At 43.6% G+C, this 19,011-nt stretch overlaps 2 protein-coding genes across 2 annotated transcripts in view; one reads left to right on the top strand and one right to left on the bottom strand.

Moving 5' to 3' along the window:
- The window catches only part of cux1b (cut-like homeobox 1b), a 98,527-nt gene extending 98,368 nt beyond the window's left edge, over nt 1–159 (bottom strand). Inside the window, exon 1 of the mRNA XM_027019105.2 lies at nt 59–159. Within this exon, the coding sequence (XP_026874906.2) occupies nt 59–121 (63 nt within the window). The 5' untranslated portion in view covers nt 122–159. The remainder of the gene's footprint in view (nt 1–58) is intronic.
- An 18,461-nt stretch (nt 160–18,620) lies between these two features.
- LOC113583039 (myosin regulatory light chain 2B, cardiac muscle isoform) overlaps nt 18,621–19,011 on the top strand; it is a 4,761-nt gene continuing 4,370 nt past the window's right edge. The window contains exon 1 of the mRNA XM_027019123.2: nt 18,621–18,706. Within this exon, the coding sequence (XP_026874924.1) occupies nt 18,704–18,706 (3 nt within the window). The 5' untranslated portion in view covers nt 18,621–18,703. The remainder of the gene's footprint in view (nt 18,707–19,011) is intronic.

Raw genomic sequence — 19,011 nt, 5'->3', positions numbered from 1 at the left:
GCGAGGTCCACGCTCAACACATTACGGAACCGGGGCAACTTAGGCGAGAATGGCTAACCTGCAGCTGCTGTAAATCAAAGCGCTTCCAATATTGAAACATCGATCCCGCATTGGCCGCCATCTTGAGACATATTGAGACGGAGTGAGAGGCTGATAGAGAGAGCGCGAGGGGCTGGAGTTCAGCGGGGGGGAGGGGGAGGGGGGACGGGGCGGAAAACCCGGAGCGGAGTGATCGAACAGGCCCTCGCTCACCGAACAGCAGCGCGGAGCGGACTTATCGAACACCAGCCCGCGCTATCGAATGGTGGAGCGGAGTTATTGAACGGGAGCTGGGCGAGAGCTTTAATGCGTAAAATGCGGACTGGATTACTTTGTTTTTCCGGAACGTAAATTTGATTTCGGTAAATATATGTGCTCAAGGAACTTTAAAAAAGGAAAAAAAGACGTATTTGGATATGTTATTGATTGAACCTCGTTTAGTAACCGCGTGTTTTTTATTTACGTCGCACTGAATGCAAGCAAAGTATTTTACTTTCATCTTTTATCAAGTTATTTTAAACTGTGATATTTTTTGAATATGTGCTATTATTAACATTAGGAACAGAAATAATACATCGATAAACTTCGACATAGATATTTTCTTTTTTGTTGTCCTTCTGCCAGCTTAATGCTTCTATCGTCTGTTCTGTTAATTTTCTGATTTTGTGTTCATGTGTAAAACAATATGCCTGATATAAATTGCTCTTGTAGAATTAACCGATTCCTTACACATTAAATATTTATTTTTTCCCTGTTTGAACTATACATTTTAATGATCATTTACTATATTCGTTATGTCTTTAAAAAAAAACTAGTTGATTACTATTCTGGTTCTCTGTCAGATTTTGTTCATTTAATTGTTGATTACAGTGAGAAGTAGAAGTCTGGATTAGACAACGTCGATAATATCAAGTACACTGTCGGAATTTAATCTCGATGTTCTTGATCAAACGGTTTGATTTCTTGGCAATGCCGATGAACTTGAATGTGAAAGCAGGGTGATGGCGCCCCCACAGGCGAAGAGAGAACTGTAGCTTGCTTCGTTTATGCTCCTCCAGTGTTCACAAAATGCTCCCATTTGTAATATAAGAAAAAGACAGAAAGAAAAAGAGAAGACAACGTATTTTTATAAAAGGTATTTTGCAAAAGTGCCGTGATGCTTGCAGAAAGCCTAAAGATGATCCATTTCAATTCAGTGTATCGTGTTTATAATTTGAAAGCCTATGTAGACCACCTATACATAGGCCTATGGGCACTAGTGGACTGATTGTAGTATTTAGTCAGCTGGGCTAGCAACTTGCTTTTACAAGTGTAGTTCTCTGAATTAAATTATCGATTATAAATGTTCCATCAAGTCACATAGCCAACAAATTTTCACCATAACATTTTTACAGGCATGGAGTACTTTAATACCCACCAAAAAGCTTTAAATGGAGTACTGTATGCATTTTAAAACACACTGTCAACTGGTGCTTATTACATTTTCCAGTGGATCCAGCGGAAACTCGCGATGAGACAGCTCCTGGCTAACGACCATGGGGCTTATATGGTACTAAATTAGATTTCACTCTTTTTAAATGTCTAAATAGTAAGTATTTATCCCCTATGTCATCAACAGTAAACTGTGATATAAAAAAATAAGCCTGAAACCTGAAACCAATTTATTTAAAAAAAAAACACACACACAAAAAACCATTCCTTTTTCATGATCTATTTCTGGAAGTCCTTCCATTGTTAGTTAATGAGGCAGACAGACTGCAAAACGTTGCAACTCATGACTGCGTCAATCGGGCTTATACAAAACCCCGGGGAGATAAAACCATTTTTTATTTTATAATCCACCCTCACATATATATTTATATGTATTTATGTATATAAAGACAAATCAATAAAAAATGAACTTTTAGCAGAATATACTGATATCACACTGTACCGAGTGGGCCACAGTATTGTATTGCAGTGCACACCACAACTCTGCTTTTAAGTTGTTAATGTTTGTGTCTTCCAAATATATATATATATATATATATATATATATATATATATATATATATATATATATATATATATATATATATATATGTTTGTGTGTGTGTGTGTGTGTGTGTAGCACCCGCTCATAAAACTGGTTTAAAAAAACAAAATAGGAAAAGTCTTTAGAACCTTTAAAGAAAGATATCCCTTCAACTGCTTTCAAATAAAAGATCTTAGAAGAATGAGGACATTCCAGTAAAAGGGTGTTACCAACTGTAAGAAGGACTAATGCAGTTATTGAATTAATAATATAATTAATCCTAATCATCATTCTATTCACCTGGATTCGTTGCGTATGCAACTGAGTAAAGGTGAGGACTTTAAAAAGATACCTGAAAAACTAGTACGCGATAATGTGCTGATAGATGTATCACCCCATATGCATTTGCATGTTTTGTTGTTGGACTTTGTTTCTACCAGGGAGCTGCTTGTTTGTGATAGTTAATGACAGAATGGTCTGATCGTCCATAATAACGGCACGAAAGCCCCGTCACGCACACCTGTCGGTCTCCCTCGTCCTGCCGACGCATCAGATACACAGACGCACACACACACAAACGGACACAAGCGCAAGCAGCACCCCCGCGGCTAGTCAAACCCGAGGTGCAGCCAATCACAAAGGAGCGGGAGCCACCGTGATCGGGCTGCACGCTGCACGCGCCAGCAACCGAGTCGCCGAGCGGTGGGGCGCGCGCGCTCCACTCTGGCGGTAAATTAAAGCGTGCCCTCTGACAACGGGAACAGCGGGAATAAAAGAAGCAGATCTGTCTTGTCTGACTGGGCTGTTGACATTTGCTGCAGACTTCTGGTGACGAGGAGGCTGTCTCGCTTGCCAGACACAACCCCCCCTCCCACACCCGCCTTGTCTACCCCATTAATCTACAAGCTCTGATCTTTCGTACAGAACCCAGCGCTTTCATTTTCACACAAAAGATATATTCTGACTCAACTGCAACTGCGAAACACAACATCAGATTTACAGGGTTGTGATACGTTAAAAGCTGAGCTGAAACGGCAGCAGAATTGTCTCTGGTATCGTAAGTGTTAAAAATCATAGGAGATGCTATATATGTATATATATATATATATAAATCACATTTGGCTTGAAGTCTGACTCTGGTCAGTAAGTTGAGAGGCTTTGCCATTACTTGCACTTTATACTTTTGTGTTTTTTAATTTCATCTTTTAAATATTTTGTTCAATTTCACTTACTTGTTTCTATTTAAATCAGCTGTCTCTTGATTTTTTTTCTTTTATTTGAAAAGCACCTTGAATTGCCTCATATACAAAATCTGTGTTGCCTTGTCTTGCAAATATTCAAGTGCAGGGTTCTGTATGTAATTATCACATCTGCTCTTATTGCCGTTATGCCACTATGTAAGTGAAGACTGGCTGACATAATTGCCTGGAAGCCTCATCAAACGCGTGCAGTGTGAATTTACTTGAGGTTAATTATAGACCAACGCTGAAAAGCTACTTTCTGCGAGACAGCAAAGGACTGCATGTTACACAGACAGACCTGAGTTCACCACCAGACCGGTGTTCCAGTCACACTGGGCCATGTGTTCTGCCTAATGCAACACTCATTGCCCATCCAGCAGTGAATTGACTCGGTGACACTTTCACACAACCTTTCACCTCAGAGGTCATGCTTAGAGTCAAGGTGAAGGTCAGGGGTGAACTGGGCAGAAACCCTCACTAATCACAACTTTCTCACATCTCCCACCCTCTCCCTCCCCTCTCTTCGGGCTTTGTCCCGTAAGAACCGAGATGTTACATCCCTCTAGAGAGAAAGCAAAAAGATCAATAAAGACGACTAAACCGAAGGGGGCAGCACGCCCTCCACGGGAGCTTGGGAAAACTCTGGCGTCCGTGACCTGACCTCTTCCCAGCCAGCCATTGGACTGTGCTCCAACCTTTTTTTTTATCTGCACAAGGGGCATGTCCAGGGACTAAAGGTTGCTCTGGTAACTACCAAGGCAAAGGTAAGGAGATCCCACCCATTCTTCTACACGTACAATGCTGAGGTAGATCCACCTTGGGGATAAGTGGCCCAAACCATGCTTGTGCAGTGAGGGAGTCAGTTCAGCGGCACTCGTGTGTGCCACTCCTTTAAGCCTCTTGATCTGGCTGTCACTGAAAATAGGAACAGGTTCCTAATGTCATGTTAAAGATCAGATGAAAAGCAGTTTTGAAATCAGATCACACACGGTGGCAACACATGGGCTTGATGTCTTTTTTGACCTTGGGGCACACAAAGAAAAAAAAAACTTCAGACAGAGGGAGAGAGAGAGAGAGAGAGAGAGAGAGAGAGAGAGAGAGAGAGAGAGAGAGAGAGAAAGAGAGAGAGAGGAGTTTCCATAGCTACAAGGTAAAGAAAAGTGATGACCAATCAGGGCTAGTTGTAACCAGACTCCAGAGGCTTTCAGTCAGCATTATCAGTGCTTGTATTTTTGGGTGAACTATGATTTTAAAAGATGATCTTGCACTTTTTGTAAAAGAAAGCGGCAAAGGGGTTTTGCTCTTGTTATCTCAGACAGACACCTGACTTTTCCTCTTCCTCCTTCTCTGCGGCCTGTTTCTGGTGTCTCTCCGGTCTCTCTCTCTGGTCTCTCTGTCCTCTCTCTGACCTCTCTCCACACAGACTGCGAGGATTTGCAGTGACGGCACACTAGGCTCGGTGGTACCCACTGAGACGTGAGCCGTGACAAAACGGCTCCCCACTTAACAAGAGAAATGTGATATTGATCAGGAGAGCTCTAGCATCACTGCATCATGGATGACTGCGTCACTGCGATCGACGAGGAAGTGTTTGTTTCCACGTGCTCGTGTGTATGCTTGCTTGCAAGTGCATATACAGGGAGGGAGTGCATACAGATCTTCAGAAAGCACCAAAACAGTTCATTTCTTTTATACAACCTACATAACAGACTTGCTGGCGATTTTGTTTTGTTTTTTGTAATAGAACACAGTCCGTGAACTGTGATAGCGCAGCCCCATAAGGTGTGGCCTTATTTGCGATGATTTGTCGTGTCAAAACGTTTAGTCTTTCATCCTTATTAATAGAATCCCGAGCTTAGTTTATATTAGCGCACCACGTGGGATTTAGAAGAAAATAACAACAACAACAACAATAATAAAGGTATTGATTTTCACAGAACCAGTTGCAGGGCTCCTTGATGCTGAACGATACTCACACAAGGCGGCACGCTCTCGGAGATCACGCGATGTCAGAGCAATGATGTGATTAAATCCAGAAGTGATGCACGTGTAAGCACACGTGGAAGTGACCTCAGAAGGCTTTTCCCTGAATAATTACATTATGTTTTTTGGATTCCTATAAGAAGTCCGTTTAAAGACTTGTAGCTACTGTTTCAGAGCTTATGGAAGATGTTACACTCTCTGTCCTTCTCTTGCTTTCTCTCTCTCTCTCTCTCTCTCTCTCTCTCTCTCTCTCTCTCTCTCTCTCTCTCTATTCAGTTCGACTCAAGGTGCCTTATTGGCATTACAAACAACGGTCCGTTTGTATTGCCAAAGCTTACACTGCGTTTGAGAGTATTAAAAACTAATACAACAGGAAATTGAACATTATATAGTTGGTGAGAAATTGTTAAGCTTAAAGACTTTAGTGCATTACAACTAGAGGGAAAAAAAGCGTCATAAATTAAAGAAGTAGGGCGTTTGTGTTGAGTGTTCGCATGAGTGTGTGTGTGTGTGTGTGTGTGCAGATAAGGACGTGTTGCGCCGTTCTCCTTCTGTTCCCCTAGCAGGTGCGGTCACTTCTGAATATTTGAGAGGCTGTTAAATCTTTGACATACAGCAATAATGCAGGTGTTAAATCTTTGACATACAGCATTAGTACAGGTGTTAAATCTTTGACATACAGCATCGATTTTTGGGAAAGAAAATCTTCAGGAATCTCCTCGAATGTTGAGCACATGCCGTTGTGTTTCAGTTTCATTTTCTTCTCACTGTTGGCAAACACTTTGTTCTTTTGGCAGCCAGTACTCTGCCTCTCATCCGTGTTCTCATCCTTATCTCTGGAGCCAGACGGTGCTCGCTGAGTCCGGACTTCACCGACGTTCATCTCTGTAGCCTGCCACGGTCTACTGTCTTTTTAGGGCCACTTAAAATCAGACTTACTTCGTTAATATTCCAACAAACATTCCCTGCTTAAAATATGCCACCAAACGGATTTTGATGCTTAAATAATTATATCCGATTGTATGATTCGTTTCAGTGCCTAACATAAATGCATGTGTTGTTGCCTGAGATCTGGATGGTTGTTGAGATCTCCCAGCTTTTGCTGTGCTCAGGCTGCCTGCCCAGGCGCAAGCTGGCCAGTACTGCTGTGGCCAGTTGTATCTCTCCTGTAGCCTCTATTCAGTGGCAGACAGCAGAATCTGATCATCCACATACAGCAGGAATTCTATTCCCGGGATTTGCAGCCTGTTCCTTTGTGCCAGTTATTTCTTTTATGTACAGTTTAAAGGCTTCATTAGAAGCCCGGCCTCGCTCCGTGCTCCTGAGAGGAGAAACATGTTCGCCTGTTGCCAATTTTATGCCGCACTTATTGTCTGTGTACATTTCTTTAATTAAGTCGTGTGTTTTACACCATTCACCACTTCCAAAAGGTTTACAGACTGGCCCTTTGTGCTAAATAAAATCAAAAGCCTTTTTGAAATCAATGAAGCATGCCTTTAAAAAAAATGGTTCACATTTATCAGTTAGGATGTAGGGTGTAAATATGATCAGTGGCGTGGTGATGTGATAATAATCCAATTTGACTGTGACTCAAGACACTCATCAGTCTTTCTTTTTTCATGTGGTTCCAATTTTCTCCAAATTGGTTTGTTTTGATAGCCCTTAATTAGCCAGATTGTCTCCATCTTTACTGTGAACGTAGGTGGACGCTCAGGAAGGAGTCTAAATGTATTTGGATCTCATGACAACCAATGGCTTTCTGGAACTCTTCTGGACTATTTAGGGTCCATGTGTATGATCCCCTGATATTAAACAGCTTACTGGGCTGCGTGTGTGTAATTCTCTGTCTTTTTAATGAACACAATCATTTGGCTGTAATCCGACAGACGGGTTGGTGGCTTTGCACTGAGAGGAAGAGGATTTAAGTATGTCATCGTATCATATACTGTACTGCTCCCAGGAGGCAAGGAAAATGTGGACCTACCAGACTTTGTCAGAACTCCAAGGGGTCTTTGTTGCTTTTGTTGACTACACAGTCCTGGATGTTTCTGTGGGCATAGAGGAATAATTTGCTTTTAATGAATTTAGCACCTTACTTATGAAATCAGGGAGTATTCCTGTTCTAGCATTTAGGTCCCTGCAGACGATCACATTTCCTTGGGGCTGAAATGGCACGTCTCTCCTCCCAACTCTGGAAACATTGCTTCAGAGTCATGTGGGGACTCTGGTGGAGGAGTGTGTGTCACACAAAGAAATATGTCTTTGACTTTGTTAAATATAAGGCGTTCCAATTGTTAAAACATATAACGTTGTGTCATTTTTCGTTTATAGCATAATGTTATTCCTCCCTCGTCCCTACGCTGTCACACCGTGCTCAACTTTTGGGTAGGAGCGATCGTTTCTCTGTGCTCGTGGGGACAGGCGGTGTCAATGTCAGTTCTGCACCACGTTTTTTCCAGCATTAGAATATCAGTGTATTTGATGTGTTGGAAATCCGTATTTAGAGTTTTTCCTCCGATGGCGGAGGAGATCAGGCCTTGGATGTTCCACATGCTAAAATGTTAAAAATGACATTAAAAAAGGCGAGCTATTTTAAATCTGCCAGCGTCTAGTGTGTGTGAGTGATTTTTCAAAGGTAAGATAAAATGTTAACACACTTCAGAACAGTATTTTATAACAGTGTCCAGTGTTTAGTAACATTTTGAGTATTAAGTATTTGAGGAGCAAGTATAGCTTTAATTATTAAGTATTCTTTTGAATATTAAGTATTTGAGTATTAAATATTCTTTTGAATATTAAGTATTTGAGTATTAAGTATTCTTTTGAATATTATGTATTTGAGTATTAAATATTCTTTTGAATATTAAGTATTTGAGTATTAAGTATTCTTTTGAATATTATGTATTTGAGTATTAAGTATTCTTTTGAATATTAAGTATTTGAGTATTAAGTATTCTTTTGAATATTATGTATTTGAGTATTAAATATTCTTTTGAATATTAAGTATTTGAGTATTAAATATTCTTTTGAATATTACGTATTTGAGTATTAAGTATTCTTTTGAATATTAAGTATTTGAGTATTAAGTATTCTTTTGAATATTACGTATTTGAGTATTAAGTATTCTTTTGCTATTCCAATCAGGGCAGTACATCAGCCACTCTCGGCTCTCCTCAGCCTGCACAGCCTCACTGATGGACCCCCCCCCCCCCCCAACTCCTCCTGTCTTCCTTCACTTGCTTAAATCCAGCACGGGCTCTCAGGAGGCTGGGCCTCATTTTAAATAGCTCCTGGTACAGGGGATTAAAGTTTCATTATGAGTGAAGCTGAGCCCATCAGAACAAATCAGGATTCAAAGCAGCAAAGATTTGCAGAGAGAGCACTGAGTCTTTTCTGCTCTGAGGAGCTGCAATGTGCATGAATGTCACTTTGTGTGTGTGTGTTTGTGTGTGTGTGTGTGTGATAGAGAGATAAAATGTGCTGAAGAGATAAAATGTGTTATAGGTGTTCGTCTGTTACATGATGCGTGGGCCTTTGGGACAGAAAGTTTCTTCAAGGCGTTGATTTCACACATGCTGTTTTGTATTTGTATTGCTGATTTGTATACGACCTGGGCGCCACCCTGTGGTGACTGAAGATTATTACAAATTCATGTACCGCTTAATTTTAGGAATGTGGCCTGACGTGACTGTAGATAAATGCATGAATTTATTTTGATTACCTGAAAGTAGAGCTGTTAAAAACAACAGCAAAAAGACAGGATTACTTAAGACAAGGATTACTTAACACAAATCTTCAGTTAAGATAGAGACTTCAAATAAGGCTACTGCCAAATTAGAGAACAGCATATTTATGTTAAAATGTGCTTAACTGCTTTAACTTCTTTAATTTTTCTACATTTTTTGACAAATGTAAATATTGTCAGTAAAAAAATATTTCACTGATGCCAATTTGTTTTCAGCAGTGTGTAAGGAAACACACATTTCTCCCATTTGCATGAAGTATGAATTTTCATACAAATGAAAAATTTGTATAAAACCTCTTTTTCCCCTATTAAACTTAAAGTATAAAATAGTGCTGAAGCAGATGCTTTACTTACACACACACTGTCACTTCACTGCAGTAAAATCACTAATGAGCACTGTTGATAAAACTGATGACTCTCATGCAACAGAAACCATAAAGCTTCATAGATAATATATTAAAATTATAAGTGAACCATTTATGATGATCAGGGTCTTGATTTCAATTTCAAAATTAAATTATATGCAAACTAAAAAAAGTGTTTTCCATTGAACCTGATTCGTTTCAGTTCACCTCAGTGGCACATGGCTAAGTCAATGACGTGCATAAACTACAGCATTCTGCTGACACAAGGGGGCGACTGTGAGTCTCTCGGTCATTAGAGATTTCTCACTGTGATTAGGCATGAAAGGTCCTGGAGGCAGGAACAAAGCAGCTCTTCCGCATATATACACAGCATACACACACACACACACACACACACACATACATTTTATTCTGGAAAACACGTGTTTGCTCTTTTCTGCATGGTAACACTGCAGGGAAATAGGAGACTAAGACTTACACATGTCATTTCATGCGTTTATAATGATAATGGATTAGTGCTGAAATAATAAATCCAGTATTGACACCATTTTACCTTACCACAGAGGATTCTTTATCAATGCTGCCACTGCTGTGCATTACAGTGGACAGTAGATCTTTGCGTGGTTTGTAAATTTGCGTGGTGAATTTGCGGTGGTTCCCTCCCGTCCCGCTGAGCTCCCTTCTAGGCCTTTGTTTACATTCACGCATGCACTTCCTGTCTCCACCCATCCTACCTAATCCGCCCCGTGCATGTGTCTCCACCCACAGTTACTGGCTCCGCCCCATTCCTTGTCACTCTTTATCTCCCTCAGCTCCTCCCTGTAGTACTAGCGAGCCATCCTGTGGGTTCAGGCCCCAGGGTTTCCCAGTGTATTTGTGCAGCTTTTGTGGTTGTGTTTGTGTTGTGTAAGATTCTTCCTCCATGCCGCAGTTTGCCTTTTGGTTTTAGTTTCTGGTGATTATGGAGGACGTGGGGTTCGAGGCCGTGTACCAGCTGTGGCCATCACGTGCATTTAATAAAGCCTCTTTGCCTTCGCGTTTGCAGCCGTCTCTGGTTTTTGTTTCCTCCTGTTCCCGCAGGCGGTGGAACCGGCCGTGAAATCCTTAGAATAAATACATATTGCAAAGTTCTTGGGTTACCTGACTGTAGGATCGTCAACGATGTCGAATTTTTAGCTAGTGAAGATAACTGGACAGATGTAAGATTCCCAGGAATAACATAATAATGGAATACAGAGTATTATTGTAAAACAAGCAGGACATATTAAAAAAGGAGGTTAAACAAAAATGAAACAATGAATATGGTTTTAATGCCAAATGCTGGAGATGTCAGGCATAAGCTTACACAAACAGAGAGAAAGTGGCGGAACAGAGCCAGAAGGAAGACAATGGCCAAATATGTTACGGTAATGTTCTATCCCCGGCTTGACAAAAACTCAGCTACAGCGCACAGAGACCACCCACAACACACAGAGACCACCCATAACACACAGAGACCACCCACAACACACAGAGACCACCCACAACACAGAGACAACCCACACAGAGACCACCCACAACACACAGAGACAACCTACACCACACAGAGAAAACCCACAACACACAGAGACCACCCACAACACACAGAGAAAACATCCACAACACACAGAGACCACCCACAACACAGAGAGACCACCCACAACACACAGAGACCACCCACAACACAGAGAAGACCTACAACACAGAGACAACCCACACAGAGACAACCCACAACACACAGAGAACACCCACAACACACAGAGACAACCCACAACACAGAGACAACCCACACAGAGACCACCCACAACACACAGAGACAACCGACACCACACAGAGAAAACCCACAACACACAGAGACAACCCACAACACACAGAGAACACCCACAACACACAGAGAAAACCCACAACACACAGAGAACACCCACAACACAGAGACAACCCACACAGACAACCCACAACACACAGAGAAAACCCACAACACACAGAAAGCACTCACAACACACAGAGAAAGCCCACAACACACAGAGACCACCCACAACACAGAGACAACCCACAACACACAGAGAAAACCCACAACACACAGAAAGCACTCACAACACACACAGAAAGCCCACAACACAGAGACAACCCACAACACAGAGAGAACACCCACAACACACAGAGACCACCCACAACACACAGAGACAACCCACAACACACAGAGACAACCCACAACACAGAGAAGACCTACAACACAGAGACAACCCACACAGAGACAACCCACAACACACAGAGAACACCCACAACACACAGAGACAACCCACAACACACAGAGACCACCCACACCACACAGAGAAAACCCACAACACACAGAGACAACCCACAACACAGAGAGAACACCCACAACACACAGAGACCACCCACAACACACAGAGACAACGCACAACACACAGAGACCACCCACAACACACAGAGACCACCCACAACACAGAGACAACCCACACAGAGACCACCCACAACACACAGAGACAACCTACACCACACAGAGAAAACCCACAACACACAGAGACAACCCACAACACACAGAGAACACCCACAACACACAGAGACCACCCACAACACACAGAGAAAACATCCACAACACACAGAGACCACCCACAACACAGAGAGACCACCCACAACACACAGAGACCACCCACAACACACAGAGACCACCCACAACACAGAGAAGACCTACAACACAGAGATAACCCACACAGAGACAACCCACAACACACAGAGAACACCCACAACACACAGAGACAACCCACAACACAGAGACAACCCACACAGAGACCACCCACAACACACAGAGACAACCGACACCACACAGAGAAAACCCACAACACACAGAGACAACCCACAACACACAGAGAACACCCACAACACACAGAGAAAACCCACAACACACAGAGAACACCCACAACACAGAGACAACCCACACAGACAACCCACAACACACAGAGAAAACCCACAACACACAGAAAGCACTCACAACACACAGAGAAAGCCCACAACACACAGAGACCACCCACAACACAGAGGCAACCCACAACACACAGAGAAAACCCACAACACACAGAAAGCACTCACAACACACACAGAAAGCCCACAACACAGAGACAACCCACAACACAGAGAGAACACCCACAACACACAGAGACCACCCACAACACACAGAGACAACCCACAACACAGAGACAACCCACAACACAGAGAAGACCTACAACACAGAGACAACCCACACAGAGACCACCCACAACACACAGAGGCAACCGACACCACACAGAGAAAACCCACAACACACAGAGACAACCCACAACACAGAGAGAACACCCACAACACACAGAGACCACCCACAACACACAGAGACAACCCACAACACAGAGACAACCCACAACACAGAGAAGACCTACAACACAGAGACAACCCACACAGAGACCACCCACAACACACAGAGGCAACCGACACCACACAGAGAAAACTCACAACACACAGAGACAACCCACAACACACAAAGAAAACCCACAACACACAGAGAACACCCACAACACAGAGACAACCCACACAGAGACAACCCACAACACACAGAGAAAACCCACAACACACAGAAAGCACTCACAACACACAGAGAAAGCCCACAACACACAGAGACCACCCACAACACAGAGACAACACACAGAGACCACCCACAACACACAGAGAAAACCCACAACACACAGAAAGCACTCACAACACACAGAGAAAGCCCACAACACACAGAGACCACCCACAACACAGAGACAACCCACAACACACAGAGAAAACCCACAACACACAGAAAGCACTCACAACACACACAGAAAGCCCACAACACAGAGACAACCCACAACACAGAGAGAACACCCACAACACACAGAGACCACCCACAACACACAGAGACAACCCACAACACAGAGACAACCCACAACACAGAGAAGACCTACAACACAGAGACAACCCACACAGAGACCACCCACAACACACAGAGGCAACCGACACCACACAGAGAAAACTCACAACACACAGAGACAACCCACAACACACAAAGAAAACCCACAACACACAGAGAACACCCACAACACAGAGACAACCCACACAGAGACAACCCACAACACACAGAGAAAACCCACAACACACAGAGAGCACTCACAACACACAGAGAAAGCCCACAACACACAGAGACCACCCACAACACAGAGACAACACACAGAGACCACCCACAACACAGAGACCACCCACAACACACAGAGACAACTCACAACACAGAGACAACCCACAACACACAGAGACCACCCACAACACACAGAGACCACCCACAACACAGAGAGACCACCCACAACACACAGAGACCACCCACAACACACAGAGACCACCCACAACACAGAGAAGACCTACAACACAGAGACAACCCACACAGAGACAACCCACAACACACAGAGAACACCCACAACACAGAGACAACCCACACAGAGACCACCCACAACACACAGAGACAACCGACACCACACAGAGAAAACCCACAACACACAGAGACAACCCACAACACACAGAGAACACCCACAACACACAGAGAAAACCCACAACACACAGAGAACACCCACAACACAGAGACAACCCACACAGACAACCCACAACACACAGAGAAAACCCACAACACACAGAAAGCACTCACAACACACAGAGAAAGCCCACAACACAGAGACCACCTACAACACAGAGACAACCCACAACACACAGAGAAAACCCACAACACACAGAAAGCACTCACAACACACACAGAAAGCCCACAACACAGAGACAACCCACAACACAGAGAGAACACCCACAACACACAGAGACCACCCACAACACACAGACAACCCACAACACACAGAGACAACCCACAACACACAGAGACCACCCACAATACAGACAACCCACAATACACAGAAACCACCCGCAACACACAGAAACAACTCACAACACAGAGACCACCTACAACACCCAAAGACAACCCACACAGAGACCACCCACAACACACAGAGACAACCCACACAGAGACCACCCACAACACACAGAGACAACCCACAACATGCAGAAACCACTCACAACACACAGAGAAAACCCAAACAGAGACAACCCACAACACACAGAGAAAACCCACACAGAGACAACCCACAACATACAGAGAAAACTCACAACACAGAGAGAAAATTCAAAACACACAGAAACCACTCAAAACACACAGAGAGAACCCACAACACACAAAAAAACCTCACAACACACAGAGACAGCCCACAACACACAGAGAAAACCCACACAGAGACAACCCACAACATACAAAAACCACCCATAACATACAGAGGCAACCCACAACACACAGAGAAAACCCACAACACACAGAAAGCACTCACAACAAACAGAGAAAGCCCACAACACACAGAGAAAACCCACACAGAGACAACCCACAACACACAAAAAGCACACACAACACACAGAGAAAACTCACAACACACAGAGAAAACTCAAAACACACAGAGAGAACCCACAACACACAAGAAAAACCTCACAACACACAGAGACAGCCCACAACACACAGAGAAAACCCACAACATACAAAAACCACCAATAACATACAGAGACAACCCACAACACACAGAGAAAACCCACAACACACAGAGACAACTCACAACACACAGAGACAACCCACAACACACAGAGAAAACCCACACAGAGACAACCCACAACACACAGAAAGCACTCACAACACACAGAGAAAGCCCACAACACACAGAGAAAACCCACACAGAGACAGCCCACAACACACAAAAAGCACTCACAACACACAGAGAAAACCCACAACACACAGAGAAAATTGAAAACGCACAGAAACCACTCAGAACACAGAGAAAACACAACACACAGAGAAAACCCGCACAGAAAACCCACACAGAGACAACTCACAACACACAGAGACCATCCACAACACACAAAGACCACCCACATCACACAGAGAAAACCCACAACACACAGAGACAACCCACAACGCGCAGAAACCACTCACAACACACAGAGAAAACCCACAACACAGAGACCATCCACACAGAGAAAACCCACAACACAGAGAGAAAATTCAAAACACACAGAAACCACTCAAAACACACAGAGAGAACCCACAACACACCAAAAAATCTCACAACACACAGACAACCCACAACACACAGAGAAAATTCAAAGCACACAGAAACCAATCAGAACACAGAGAAAACACACAACACACAGAGACAGCCCACAACACACAGAGAAAACCCACACAAAGACAACCCACAACCTGCACAGAGAAAACCTGCACAGAAAACCACACAGATACCACCCACAACACACAGAGACAACCCACAACACACAGAGAAAACCCACAACACACAGAAACCACCCACAACACACAGAGAAAACCCACAAAGACAACTCACATGCACATAGACAACCTACATGCACAGAGACAGCCGACAATGCACAGAGACAACCCACAATGCACAGAGATGCACCTCCAATGTACTCATCCATTCATCAAACACTCATTATCAAAGGAAAGCAGTGTTAATTCAATTTCAATTCTTAATTCAAATTTTAAATAACCAGTTAAACTCCAGTGCAGTAATAGACATGGTTAACACCAGTGCAGTTAAACACCAGTGGAGTAATAGATGTGGTTAAGCACCAGTGTGGTAATAGACATGGCCAAACACCAGTGCGGTAATAGATGTGGTTAAACACCAATGCAGTAATAGACGTAGTTAAACACCAGTGCGGTAATAGACATGGTTAACACCAGTGTAGTAATAGACGAAGTTAACACCAGTGCAATAATAGACATGGTTAACACCAGTGCAGTAATAGACATGGCCAAACACCAGTGCAGTAATAGACATAGTTAACACCAGTGCAGTAATAGACATGGCCAAACACCAGTGCAGTAATAGACATGGTTAACACCAGTGCAGTAATAGACATGGCCAAACACCAGTGCAGTAATAGACATGGCCAAACACCAGTGCAGTAATAGACATGGTTAACACCAGTGCAGTAATAGACATGGCCAAACACCAGTGCAGTAATAGACATGGCCAAACACCAGTGCAGTAATAGACATGGTTAACACCAGTGCAGTAATAGACATGGCCAAACACCAGTGCAGTAATAGACATGGCCAAACACCAGTGCAGTAATAGACATGGCCAAACACCAGTGCAGTAATAGACATGGCCAAACACCAGTGCAGTAATAGACATGGTTAACACCAGTGCAGTAATAGACATAGCCAAACACCAGTGCAGTAATAGACATGGCCAAACACCAGTGCAGTAATAGACATGGTTAACACCAGTGCAGTAATAGACATGGCCAAACACCAGTGCAGTAATAGACATGGCCAAACACCAGTGCAGTAATACACACACGTGTGCAAGCTTGATCTGTGAGGCATTCAGGATTCTGCCGTCACAGCACAGCGTCCTGTTCTGACTAGGTCCATGTAGAGGACATTCTCTCAGCCTCTCCCTCTCTCGGGGGCGTCTTTCATTCATTTTGTTTTGCTTCTATCAGAGTGATGACAACGGCTGACTGGAGCATCTTAATCACAGATACTATCACATCCCATGTTTTAGACACACAGACACTTACACACACACACATACACACACACACACACACACCTTACTGATGCCAACCCTTTAGAAGTCATCTCATAAATAATGCCCACAACGGGACAGTCTATATTTGCACCCTGAGCCCCAGTCCAGCCTTAACAGTCCAGCATGTGCTATTGTCTGGTTATACGCTATTGTTTTCTTTGCCAGGAGGCATGTGTGTGTCAGGCTTTGCATGAGAGACAGACTGGCGTCTGCAAGTAAATGCAGCACAGTTCATATCAATCATTTTTCTCCCCGATTTGGATGCAGACTTGGTAATGAGCTTATAATGATACGTGTCTAGGTCCACAAGAAAATGACCCAGAATTAACAGATCCAGGATCAGTTCTTCTGTCTAAACAAGATCCCAGATCATCTTTTTTTAACGTAAAGTGCAATGCCCAGGGTGTCAAAGCCAGTCATTTCAACCCATATGCAGTGAGCTTAGCGGGAGAAGGAAACCATTTGGAATTTTGTCTGTGCCGGTCCAGAGATGTTTCATACATCTGACCCCTGGTTTATTCTGGTCCACGATACATGGAAAGACCTTCGTTGGAAATTAGCTCATGACATATCAGTGTAAAAAACAGAAATGGAAAGAACAAACTCTGCATTAATTAAGTCCCTCTGCACTACCCATAAGGAGAGTTTTACAAAACATTAGCACATTTGTAACAAATAAGGAACACCATTGCAAACTTGTGTCCATTTATGACACCAGAATTACAGCTGGGTCGCAAGAGGGCATTTTCGTGTTTCTTAACAGGAGTTCAATAGGAACTGGCAAATCCCACTGTCTTCTGACGTCCCATATTTAGAAATTGATAGACGTGATGTCAGTTACCATGATTCTGTGAAAACTGGAAAAGTTCATTCATCTTTAGCCAATAACAGCACAATCCGCTCCCAAATATTTCTCTACACAAAGACTTTAAACTGACTGAAATATAAATCACTGAGATTTTTTCTATGACTTTCTTTAAGGCTCATATATTTCCAACAACCTTGTTACAGCAACAACCTTCCCCCGTGCATATGGCGATCAAGCTGCAGCAAGCCAAGAATGACATGATTTGAGAGGTGCCGGGGTCAGACGGCTCATGACCTGACCCTTCCCAGCACAGGATTCGGCAATTACCCCCACAGAGGAGCTGCCATAAGGGGCAAACACATCCCCATGAGATACTCTGGGACTAATGGCTTTTCTAGTCAAATCTTTGCTATTCACACTCGTCCCGAGGAATTGTATGAATACTACAGAGAAAATGCATGTTCATGACCTCATATCTGAACACCACCACCACCCAACCCCACCACTAGTGGCACCCCCCCCCCCACTCGACAGCACCACCTGCGAAAGGAGCCTGATGGGGCCAGCGTAGCGCACATAGTTCTCCGAGGGCAAGATGCCATGCATGGTCTGCATACCTCTACGGGTCGCTAGTTACGGCATTTTTCCGAGCGAGGCTCTATCATCTAAACTTAGAGCATGCGGCTCGCCTCGCACTCAGATATAAAACCATCGCCGTGCACGCCGTCGTTCCCCCAGGCTTGCACGGATCATCCGCGGGATCTCCTTATCCGCCCTCACCATGGTAGGATATCGCTCTAGTCCTGCTTTTATTAAGGATTTTGGAGAACCGCAACACTTTGGCATGCCGGTACCGAGCTGGATGTCGTGGAGAGCCACTGACATGTGCACGTGGGCGAAGCCTCGGCCGTGGACCCCTCCGTACCCGCTCATAAATCCTACCAGCTCCAGCAGATAGGCTGACGTTAGCCGGATATTTGGACAGAAGTCGCGAGGTGGATGGGTTTAATGCTGAAAATATTTGTTTATGGACATAAATATTTCAGAGCAGGGCTTAAATTTTGTATGAGAATGTCGCTCGGAAAGATG

This window comes from Electrophorus electricus, chromosome 7 (genome assembly GCF_013358815.1).
Source record: "Electrophorus electricus isolate fEleEle1 chromosome 7, fEleEle1.pri, whole genome shotgun sequence".
Lineage (NCBI taxonomy): Eukaryota > Metazoa > Chordata > Actinopteri > Gymnotiformes > Gymnotidae > Electrophorus > Electrophorus electricus.
The sequence above is the reverse complement of the archived record's forward strand: the minus strand, read 5'-3'. Positions and strand labels throughout refer to the sequence as shown.